The following is a 12030-nucleotide window of genomic DNA, read 5'->3' as shown; positions in this document are numbered from 1 at the left end:
GGAGAGATATATGGGGGTAACATAAGAATCCTGGAGCTGTATATCAGAGACTCAGGTGAGAGGAGAGATATATGGGGGTAACATAAGAATCCTGGAGCTGTCTATCAGAGACTCAGGTGAGAGGAGAGATATATGGGGGTTATAGAAGAATCCTGGAGCGTCTATCAGAGACTCAGGTGGGAGGAGAGATATATGGGGTTATATAAGAAACCTGGAGCCGTCTAGCAGAGACTCAGGTGAGAGGAGAGATATATGGGGTTATATAAGAATCCTGTTGCCGTCTATCAGAGACTCAGGTGAGAGGAGAGATATATGGGGGTTATATACGAATCCTGGGGCCATCTATCAGAGACTCAGGTGAGAGGAGAGATATATGGGGGTTATATAGGAATCCTGGAGCCGTCTATTAGAGACTCAGGTGAGAAGAGAGATATATGGGGGTTATATAGGAATCCTGGGGCCATCTATCAGAGACTCAGGTGAGAGGAGAGATATATGGGGTTATATAAGAATCCTGGAGCTGTATATCAGAGACTCAGGTGAGAGGAGAGATATATGAGGGTTATAGAAGAATTCTGGAGCTGTATATCAGACTCAGGTGAGAGGAGAGATATATGGGGGTTATATAAGAATCCTGGAGCGTCTATCAGAGACTCAGGTGAGAGGAGAGATATATGGGGTAATATAAGAATCCTGGAGCCATCTATCAGAGACTCAGGTGAGAGGAGAGATATATGAGGATTATATAAGAATCCTGGAGCTGTATATCAGACACTCAGGTGAGAGGAGAGATATATGGGGGTTATATAAGAATCCTGGAGCCGTCTATCAGACACTCAGGCGAGAGAAGAGATATATCGGGGTTATAGAAGAATTCTGGAGCTGTATATCAGAGACTCAGGTGAGAGGAGAGATATATGGGGGTTATATAAGAATCCTGGAGCTGTATATCAGACACTCAGGTGAGAGGAGAGATATATGAGGATTATATAAGAATCCTGGAGCTGTAAATCAGACACTCAGGTAAGAGGAGAGATATATGGGGGTTATATAAGAATCCTGGAGCCGTCTATCAGACACTCAGGCGAGAGGAGAGATATATCGGGGTTATATAAGAATCCTGGAGCTGTATATCAGACACTCAGGTGAGAGGAGAGATATATGGGGGTTATATAAGAATCCTGGAGCCGTCTATCAGACACTCAGGCGAGAGGAGAGATATATCGGGGTTATAGAAGAATTCTGGAGCTGTATATCAGAGACTCAGGTGAGAGGAGAGATATATGGGGGTTATATAAGAATCCTGGAGCTGTATATCAGAGACTCAGGTGAGAGGAGAGATATATGGGGGTAACATAAGAATCCTGGAGCCGTCTATCAGAGACTCAGGTGAGAGGAGAGATATATGAGGATTATATAAGAATCCTGGAGCTGTATATCAGAGACTCAGGTGAGAGGAGAGATATATGGGGGTTATATAAGAATCCTGGAGCCGTCTATCAGACACTCAGGCGAGAGGAGAGATATATCGGGGTTATAGAAGAATTCTGGAGCTGTATATCAGACTCAGGTGAGAGGAGAGATATATGGGGGTTATATAAGAATCCTGGAGCGTCTATCAGAGACTCAGGTGAGAGGAGAGATATATGGGGTTATATAAGAATCCTGTTGCCGTCTATCAGAGACTCAGGTGAGAGGAGAGATATATGGGGGTTATATAAGAATCCTGGAGCTGTATATCAGACACTCAGGTGAGAGGAGAGATATATGAGGATTATATAAGAATCCTGGAGCTGTATATCAGACACTCAGGTGAGAGGAGAGATATATGAGGATTATATAAGAATCCTGGAGCTGTAAATCAGACACTCAGGTGAGAGGAGAGATATATGGGGGTTATATAAGAATCCTGGAGCCGTCTATCAGACACTCAGGCGAGAGGAGAGATATATCGGGGTTATATAAGAATCCTGGAGCTGTATATCAGAGACTCAGGTGAGAGGAGAGATATATGGGGGTAACATAAGAATCCTGGAGCTGTATATCAGAGACTCAGGTGAGAGGAGAGATATATGGGGGTAACATAAGAATCCTGGAGCTGTCTATCAGAGACTCAGGTGAGAGGAGAGATATATGGGGGTTATAGAAGAATCCTGGAGCGTCTATCAGAGACTCAGGTGGGAGGAGAGATATATGGGGTAATATAAGAATCCTGGAGCCGTCTATCAGAGACTCAGGTGAGAAGAGAGATATATGGGGTTATATAAGAAACCTGGAGCCGTCTAGCAGAGACTCAGGTGAGAGGAGAGATATATGGGGTTATATAAGAATCCTGTTGCCGTCTATCAGAGACTCAGGTGAGAGGAGAGATATATGGGGGTTATATATGAATCCTGGGGCCATCTATCAGAGACTCAGGTGAGAGGAGAGATATATGGGGGTTATATAGGAATCCTGGAGCCGTCTATTAGAGACTCAGGTGAGAAGAGAGATATATGGGGGTTATATAGGAATCCTGGGGCCATCTATCAGAGACTCAGGTGAGAGGAGAGATATATGGGGGTTATATAGGAATCCTGGAGCCATCTATCAGAGACTCAGGTGAGAGGAGAGATATATGAGGGTTATATAAGAATCCTGGAGCCGTCTATCAGAGACTCAGGTGAGAGGAGAGATATATGGGGGTTATATAAGAATCCTGGAGCCGTCTATCAGAGACTCAGGTGAGAAGAGAGATATATGGGGTTATATAAGAATCCTGGAGCCATCTATCAGAGACTCAGGTGAGAGAAGAGATATATGGGGTTATATAAAAATCCTGGAGCCGTCTATCAGAGACTCAGGTGAGAGGAGAGATATATGAGGGTTATATAAGAATCCTGGAGCTGTCTATCAGAGACTCAGGTGAGAGGAGAGATATATGGGGGTTATATAAGAATCCTGGAGCCGTCTATCAGAGACTCAGGTGAGAGGAGAGATATATGGGGATTATCTAAGAATCTTGGAGCCGACTATCAGAGACGCAGGTGAGAGGAGAGATATATGGGGTTATATAAGAATATTGGAGCCATCTATCAGAGACTCAGGTGAGAGGAGAGATATATGGGGGTTATATAAGAATCCTGGAGCCGTCTATCAGAGACTCAGGTGAGAGGAGAGATATATGGGGTTATATAAGAATCTCGGCGCCGTCTATCAGAGACTCAGGTGAGAGGAGAGATATATGGGGTTATATAAGAATCCTGGAGCCGTCTATCAGAGACTCAGGTGAGAGGAGAGATATATGGGGGTTATATAAGAATCCTGGAGCCGTCTATCAGAGACTCAGGTGAGAGGAGAGATATATGGGGTTATATAAGAATCTCGGCGCCGTCTATCAGAGACTCAGGTGAGAGGAGAGATATATGGGGTTATTTAAGAATCCTGGAGCCGTCTATCAGAGACTCAGGTGAGAGGAGAAATATATGGGGGTTATATAAGAATATTGGAGCTGTCTATCAGAGACTCAGGTGAGAGGAGAGATATATGGGGTTATATAAGAATCCTGGAGCCATCTATCAGAGACTCAGGTGAGAGAAGAGATATATGGGGTTATATAAAAATCCTGGAGCCGTCTATCAGAGACTCAGGTGAGAGAAGAGATATATGGGGTTATATAAGAATCCTGGAGCCGTCTATCAGAGACTCAGGTGAGAGGTGAGATATATGGGGTTATATAAGAATCCTGGAGCCGTCTATCAGAGACTCAGGTGAGAGGAGAAATATATGGGGGTTATATAAGAATATTGGAGCTGTCTATCAGAGACTCAGGTGAGAGGAGAGATATATGGGGTCTGCGTCAAACTGGAGCACCTTGGGTCCACCAGAGAAAATCATTCTTGGGGCCCACTATGTAGCTACATAGAAATAAATACAAGACCACCAATTGTGTGGTAAATCACGCTAATATCCGGGTATAAGGTAGTACATGTCTTAATTATGTAGCAGGAGTTGGGGCAGCCCCCCTCATAGAATATAAAACAGCCCCCTCATAGAATATAACGTAGCCCCCTCACAGAATATAATGTAGACCCCCTCATAAAATATAAAGCAGCCCCCTCATAGAATATAATGTAGACCCCTCATAGAATATAGTGCAGCCCCTTCATAGAATATAATGCAGCCCCCTCATAGAAAATAATGCAGCCCTCCCCAAAATATAATGCAGCCCTCATATAGTATAATGCAGCACCCTCTTAGAATATAATGTAGCTCCCCTCATGGAATATAAGTTGTCCACTATAAAATATAATGTAGCCTCCTCATAGAATATAATGCAGCCCCCTCATAGAATATAATATAGCCCCCTCATAGAATATAATGTAGCTCTCCATAGAGTATAATGCAGCCCTCATCTAGTATAATGCAGCCCCCTCTTAGAATATAATGTATCCCCCCTCATAGAATATAAATTGGTCCACCATAGAATATAATGTAGCCTCCTCATAGGGTATAATGCTGCCCCCCTCATAGGGTATGTGTCATGATCCAGGACGGGGTTTCGCTTTGGCCCGTCCTGGTCTGATTGGGGGTTAATTATTCCGCCTCTCCCTGGCAGAGGGCGGCTATTTAATGCTCACTGGACCTAGATCCAGTGTCAGTTATACTCCTGCCCTCGGCTGAGTTAGTTGACCTTGTGCGTACGTGTGCCTTGTGCCTGATATCTTGCTTGCTTGTTTGGTTTTCATTCGGTTCTGTCCCTGTTACGAGTTCTGCCTGTGCCTCTTGTACTGCGCTACCTCTCATGTATGACTCTCTGCTTGTGACCCGACTTCTCTCTGCTCATCCCCTTGGTACCGCGTCGCCCTCTTGTGTATGACCTTTGGCTTTGTCTGACCTCCCGTCTGTTTACCCTTTCCGTACATCGCTGTCCGTACTGTGAACGACCTCCGTTTTGCCTGACTCTGAGTTTGCTGTCTTCTGTGAAAGCAGGACACTAAGCCCCGCCCCCATTGCAGTCACATGACCGTAGGTCCCGTGCCGGCTTGCTAAACTTCACCACTAAGGTCCCGTGCACCTATACTTTCTGGCTATTCTGGTCCCCAGGGGTCCCTACAGTGCGGGTGAGTCCCTGCTCAGTGGAGGCTGTACGCCGGCGCTGTCAGGATCCTGATAGTATGATGCTGCCCCCCATAGGGTATAATGCTGCCCCCCCACAGGCTATAATGCTGCCCCCCATAGGGTACGGTATATATATATATATATATATATAGACAGATAGCTAGATATAGATATAGATAATAGAGATAGATAGAAATATGATATATAGATAGATGGATAGATAGGTATAGATTGATAGATAGATAGAGATAGATAGATAGATATAGATAGAGATATAAAAAAACAAAACACAATACTCACATCTCCTCGCTCCCACGCTGATTCCGGCGGCGGCTCTGCTTTGGTGTAGGAGCTGCGCTGCCGTCTGCCAGACACACAGTGGGTGTGCGATGAAGTGACGTCATCGCGCACCGGCTGTGTGTCAGAAGCAGAGGGGACTGATGGGAGAGGGAGCGTCATCAGACGCTCTCTCTTCCATTACAATTGAGGGCGGCGCGCACGGAGAGCAGCCCTGACTTACTGCCGCATAGCGGCCACGTGGGCTGGGGGCGGGGGGGGCCCTGGTCTCCCCGCCCAGATAGTGTGCACTGTCACTGACCGGAGACTGCTATTAAAGTGAAATGATATTCACCCCTCTCCACGCCCATCTGAGAGTGGGGAGCAGTGAATATTCATTTCTCTTTAGCAGCGGGAATGGGCTTCTGCCTCCTGTCACCCGCTCCTGCTCCGCTGGCATGGGGCCCCCATAGCAGCTACGTGGAGTGCCGCTATTAGCGACACGCCACTGGCTGGGGCCCCCTGGAGCAACGAGGCCCTAGCCAACTGCTGGCCCTGCATGCCAGCAGGTGCCAGGGCCCACCAGAGAATTCTCTGGTGGGCCAGTCCGACCCTGTTTGGGGTTGTATAAGAATCTCAGAGCCGTCTATCAGAGACTCAGGTGAGAGGAGAGATATATGGGGTTATATAAGAATCCTGGAGCCGTCTATCAGAGACTCAGGTGAGAGGAGAGATATATGGGGTTATATAAGAATCCTGGAGCCGTCTATCAGAGACTCAGGTGAGAGGAGAGATATATGGGGTTATATAAGAATCCTGGAGCGTCTATCAGAGACTCAGGTGAGAGGAGAGATATATGGGAGTTATATAAGAATCCTGGAGCATCTATCAGAGACTCAGGTGAGAGGAGAGATATATGGGTTTATATAAGAATCCTGGAGCCGTCTATCAGAGACTCAGGTGAGAGGAGAGATATATGGGGTTATATAAGAATCCTGGAGCCATCTATCAGAGACTCAGGTGAGAGGAGAGATATATGGGGTTATATAAGAATCCTGGAGCCGTCTATCAGAGACTCAGGTGAGAGGAGAGATATATGGGGTTATATAAGAATCCTGGAGCCATCTATCAGAGACTCAGGTGAGAGGAGAGATATATGGGGTTATATAAGAATCCTGGAGCATCTATCAGAGACTCAGGTGAGAGGAGAAATATATGGGGGTTATATAAGAATATTGGAGCTGTCTATCAGAGACTCACGTGAGAGGAGAGATATATGGGGTTATATAAGAATCCTGGAGCCATCTATCAGAGACTCAGGTGAGAGAAGAGATATATGGGGTTATATAAAAATCCTGGAGCCGTCTATCAGAGACTCAGGTGAGAGGAGAGATATATGGGGTTATATAAGAATCCTGGAGACGTCTATCAGAGACTCAGGTGAGAGGAGAGATATATGGGGTTATGTAAGAATCCTGGAGCCGTCTATCAGAGACTCAGGTGAGAGGAGAAATATATGGGGGTTATATAAGAATATTGGAGCTGTCTATCAGAGACTCAGGTGAGAGGAGAGATATATGGGGTCTGCGTCAAACTGGAGCACCTTGGGCCCACCAGAGAAAATCATTCTTGGGGCCCACTATGTAGCTACATAGAAATAAATACAAGACCACCAATTGTGTGGTAAATCACGCTAATATCCGGGTATAAGGTAGTACATGTCTTAATTATGTAGCAGGAGTTGGGGCAGCCCCCCTCATAGAATATAAAACAGCCCCCTCATAGAATATAACGTAGCCCCCTCACAGAATATAATGTAGACCCCCTCATAAAATATAAAGCAGCCCCCTCATAGAATATAATGTAGACCCCTCATAGAATATAGTGCAGCCCCTTCATAGAATATAATGCAGCCCCCTCATAGAAAATAATGCAGCCCTCCCCAAAATATAATGCAGCCCTCATATAGTATAATGCAGCACCCTCTTAGAATATAATGTAGCTCCCCTCATAGAATATAAGTTGTCCACTATAAAATATAATGTAGCCTCCTCATAGAATATGATGCAGCCCCCTCATAGAATATAATATAGCCCCCTCATAGAATATAATGTAGCTCTCCATAGAGTATAATGCAGCCCTCATCTAGTATAATGCAGCCCCCTCTTAGAATATAATGTATCCCCCCTCATAGAATATAAATTGGTCCACCATAGAATATAATGTAGCCTCCTCATAGGGTATAATGCTGCCCCCCTCATAGGGTATGTGTCATGATCCAGGACGGGGTTTCGCTTTGGCCCGTCCTGGTCTGATTGGGGGTTAATTATTCCGCCTCTCCCTGGCAGAGGGCGGCTATTTAATGCTCACTGTACCTAGATCCAGTGTCAGTTATACTCCTGCCCTCGGCTGAGTTAGTTGACCTTGTGCGTACGTGTGCCTTGTGCCTGATATCTTGCTTGCTTGTTTGGTTTTCATTCGGTTCTGTCCCTGTTACGAGTTCTGCCTGTGCCTCTTGTACTGCGCTACCTCTCATGTATGACTCTCTGCTTGTGACCCGACTTCTCTCTGCTCGTCCCCTTGGTACCGCGTCGCCCTCTTGTGTATGACCTTTGGCTTTGTCTGACCTCCCGTCTGTTTACCCCTTCCGTACATCGCTGTCCGTACTGTGAACGACCTCCGTTTTGCCTGACTCTGAGTTTGCTGTCTTCTGTGAAAGCAGGACACTAAGCCCCGCCCCCATTGCAGTCACATGACCGTAGGTCCCGTGCCGGCTTGCTAAACTTCACCACTAAGGTCCCGTGCACCTATACTTTCTGGCTATTCTGGTCCCCAGGGGTCCCTACAGTGCGGGTGAGTCCCTGCTCAGCGGAGGCTGTACGCCGGCGCTGTCAGGATCCTGATAGTATGATGCTGCCCCCCATAGGGTATAATGCTGCCCCCCACAGGCTATAATGCTGCCCCCCATAGGATACGGTATATATATATATATATATATATATATATATATAGACAGATAGCTAGATATAGATATAGATAATAGAGATATATAGAAATATGATATATAGATAGATGGATAGATAGGTATAGATTGATAGATAGATAGAGATAGATAGATAGATAGATAGATAGATAGATAGAGAGAGAGATATAAAAAAACAAAACACAATACTCACATCTCCTCGCTCCCACGCTGATTCCGGCGGCGGCTCTGCTTTGGTGTCAGGAGCTGCGCTGCCGTCTGCCAGACACACAGTGGGTGTGCGATGAAGTGACGTCATCGCGCACCGGCTGTGTGTCAGAAGCAGAGGGGACTGATGGGAGAGGGAGCGTCATCAGACGCTCTCTCTTCCATTACAATTGAGGGCGGCGCGCACGGAGAGCAGCCCTGACTTACTGCCGCATAGCGGCCACGTGGGCTGGGGGCGGGGGGGGCCCTGGTCTCCCCGCCCAGATAGTGTGCACTGTCACTGACCGGAGACTGCTATTAAAGTGAAATGATATTCACCCCTCTCCACGCCCATCTGAGCGTGGGGAGCAGTGAATATTCATTTCTCTTTAGCAGCGGGAATGGGCTCCTGCCTCCTGTCACCCGCTGCTGCTCCGCTGGCATGGGGCCCCCATAGCAGCTACGTGGAGTGCCGCTATTAGCGACACGCCACTGGCTGGGGCCCCCTGGAGCAACGAGGCCCTAGCCAACTGCTGGCCCTGCATGCCAGCAGGTACCAGGGCCCACCAGAGAATTCTCTGGTGGGCCAGTCCGACCCTGTTTGGGGTTGTATAAGAATCTCAGAGCCGTCTATCAGAGACTCAGGTGAGAGGAGAGATATATGGGGTTATATAAGAATCCTGGAGCCGTCTATCAGAGACTCAGGTGAGAGGAGAGATATATGGGGTTATATAAGAATCCTGGAGCCGTCTATCAGAGACTCAGGTGAGAGGAGAGATATAAGGGGTTATATAAGAATCTCTGAGATGTCTGCAGGCATATAACTTTGTCCTTATACACAATACAGCTGGGAATAGTAATCATGTAGGACCTCACAGGATACAATATATCGGCTGGCCGGTCTTCTGTATATCCTCTATTTATCTAATAATGACTCTGGTAACGGTTTCTCATCTCGGTGAACCCCTCGGTTATTTTACTGTCTGATCTCCCTCATTTCTTCCATTCTTCAAATTTAGTAATAAATCCATGTGCATTATATATGTGACGATATTATATGTGATGTCACGTCTCGTTCTGTAGATTACAGATGGACTCCGGTTGTAGAAGAGATTCAGACCCCTCGTCTCCTTCTCGGCTCCCCGGCCGTCCTGCAGTGTAATATCTCAGAGTATTTCCCGCATGCCATCACTGTGAAATGGATGAGACGTGATAGAGATCAGATACATGAAGAGACTGACAATAACCAGAGGATAACATCCAGGAGAGCGGCCGATAACACCTACAGCTGTACAGCCAGTCTGACCATCACCCCCGACCTACGGACACATCAGGGGGCAGAATATGTATGTCTGGTGGAGCACCCCTCCCTGGAGAGACCCATACAGAGAAGTACGGAGCCACTACAAGTCTATGGTGAGTGGTTATATATTCTGGAGAAATATGAAGTTTCCTCCGTCTCTGTGTAATTATTTTATTTCTGGATATAAAGTCCTGCACTCGTCTTTATATTTCCTCCATCAATTTACAGTCACAGTTACCGTATATAAGTTCTCTATCTGTCGACGTACAGCGAGGATCTGTATATGGAGGAAATAGTGATTTTCCGCTTCTGGTGGTAAAAATCGCCAGTAGATGTCAGCAAAGCACATTTATGAATCGTTGGTTTACTATGCACAGTATTACATCTCCTAACTCACAGCACCCAAACTAATCCTGACACACTGGAACAAATCTACTGCCACACAACAACTGTCTCATTCAGCAGCAGTAGAACGGGTTCTGGGATACCACAAACTCCCCCTCTTAAGAAAAGCCATCCTCGGCGTACAGTTGGATGCTGAAGCCTTGTACAAATGACAAATTTAGAGATACAGAGGAAGAAGTGCTATACACAACTGCAGAGCAGAATGGAATAATTACTAGTAAAACCAACACAGGATGTGAATATGAGAAATATTCAGAACATTGTTGGGATATAGTCTCTAGACATTTGATGTAAATGTCCATGCCTAGAAAAATACAATAGTAGATAAACATGAGTATGTACAACATTCTTAGTAATAACTATAATACTAATACTTGTAAATGGGGTTAATGAAGTTTAGGATTTCTTGGCTTTGTGAGCCAGACCTGTTATATGAACTAGAAAAAGAACACATATTAATCTGGTAAATCTGAGTATATAAATGCCAAGAGGGCATATGATTCAAGAAGGATATATGGTGAGGTACCTAGTCCCTGTACCGAGCAGGTAGGATACCTTGTGTACTCCGCTCAGAGCGTCTCAAAGGTACTGTCCAATGACTGGAGATCAGTTCAGGTTCTGTGGTCTCTTCAGGTGGAAGAAAAGTACCGTATTTTTCAGATTATAAGCCGCACTCCCCCCCCAAATTTAGGGGGAAAATGGGGGTGCGTCTTATAATGTGGATATACCTTATCGGCGCACCGCTGCGGGTGTCCGGTGCTGCCACTGCACTGTTTCCCATGCTGCCATTGCCCTGTGTCCCATGCTGCCGCTGCCCTGTGTCCCATGCTGCCACTGCCCTGTGTCCAGTGGCGATGCTGCGGGGGGCTTTGCCAACATTTTGTGAAAGGCCAGAGCCTCCGGAAGTTCCATGGTTTCCTGTGGGGTGGACTCCAGGAAAATGGCCACCAGGGGGTGGCAGATGCACATATGGAGTTCTCGGGAGATGAGATCTCAGCCGAGAACTCCATCTGCGCATGCTTCGCCCCCAGGCAGCCATTTTCCCGGAGTCCACCAGCTGAGATCTCATTTCCTGAGATCTTGGTGGCGAGATCTTGGTGATCTTGTCCAGTTTACTGGAAGCCTTCGGTTGTAGTTTTCCTTGGCACATCCCTGTAGCAACTCAATAAGTGGTTTAGACACTTGAGCAAAGTGAGGAATAAAGCGGCGATAGTATCCTGCACATCTCAAAAAGTTTCCGACTTCTTTGACGATAGTTGGCGTTCTCCAGTTTTAAACTACAGCAATTTTGTCGGGATCAGGTTGTACCCCTTCCATGCTTACCGCATGTCCAAGGTAGTTGACTCATGGTTTTAGCAAGTGGCATTTGGAGGGTTTGACTTCGAGGCCATGTTGGCTTAGTACCTTGAAGACTTCGAACAGATGATGAATCTGGTCTTCATATGTCCTTGAATAGACAATGACATCATCAAGGTAAAGGATGACACTCTGGAAATTTCTCCATTAGCCGTTGGAATGTAGCAGGAGCATTGCTAAGTTCGAAAGGCATGAAGTTAAATTCAAAGAGCCCCATTGATGTGGTAAAGGCAGTCTTCTCTCTGTCCTCTGGCGCTACGGGAACTTGCCAGTACTCGCAGGTTAAGTCAAGGGTAGAGAAGTAGGAGGCAGATCCGAGAGCAATCAGGGACTCTTCAATTCGTGGCAAGGGGTAGGCTTCTTTGTGTGTGATGTTCAATTTGCGGTAATCCACATAGAAACGTATGGAACCATTTATTTT

At 46.3% G+C, this 12030-nt stretch overlaps 1 protein-coding gene across 2 annotated transcripts in view; it reads left to right on the top strand.

Moving 5' to 3' along the window:
* Nucleotides 1-12030, top strand: part of LOC141050655 (uncharacterized) — a 46833-nt gene that overhangs the window by 17960 nt on the left and 16843 nt on the right. For both annotated transcript variants that reach the window (XM_073547244.1, XM_073547245.1), the window contains exon 8: nucleotides 9629-9961. In XM_073547244.1, the coding sequence (XP_073403345.1) occupies nucleotides 9629-9961 (333 nt within the window). The remainder of the gene's footprint in view (nucleotides 1-9628; nucleotides 9962-12030) is intronic.

Source organism: Dendrobates tinctorius, unplaced genomic scaffold (genome assembly GCF_039654945.1).
Source record: "Dendrobates tinctorius isolate UK_male_01 unplaced genomic scaffold, ASM3965494v1 ptg000152l, whole genome shotgun sequence".
In the NCBI taxonomy this organism is placed as follows: Eukaryota; Metazoa; Chordata; class Amphibia; order Anura; family Dendrobatidae; genus Dendrobates; species Dendrobates tinctorius.
The sequence above is the reverse complement of the archived record's forward strand: the minus strand, read 5'-3'. Positions and strand labels throughout refer to the sequence as shown.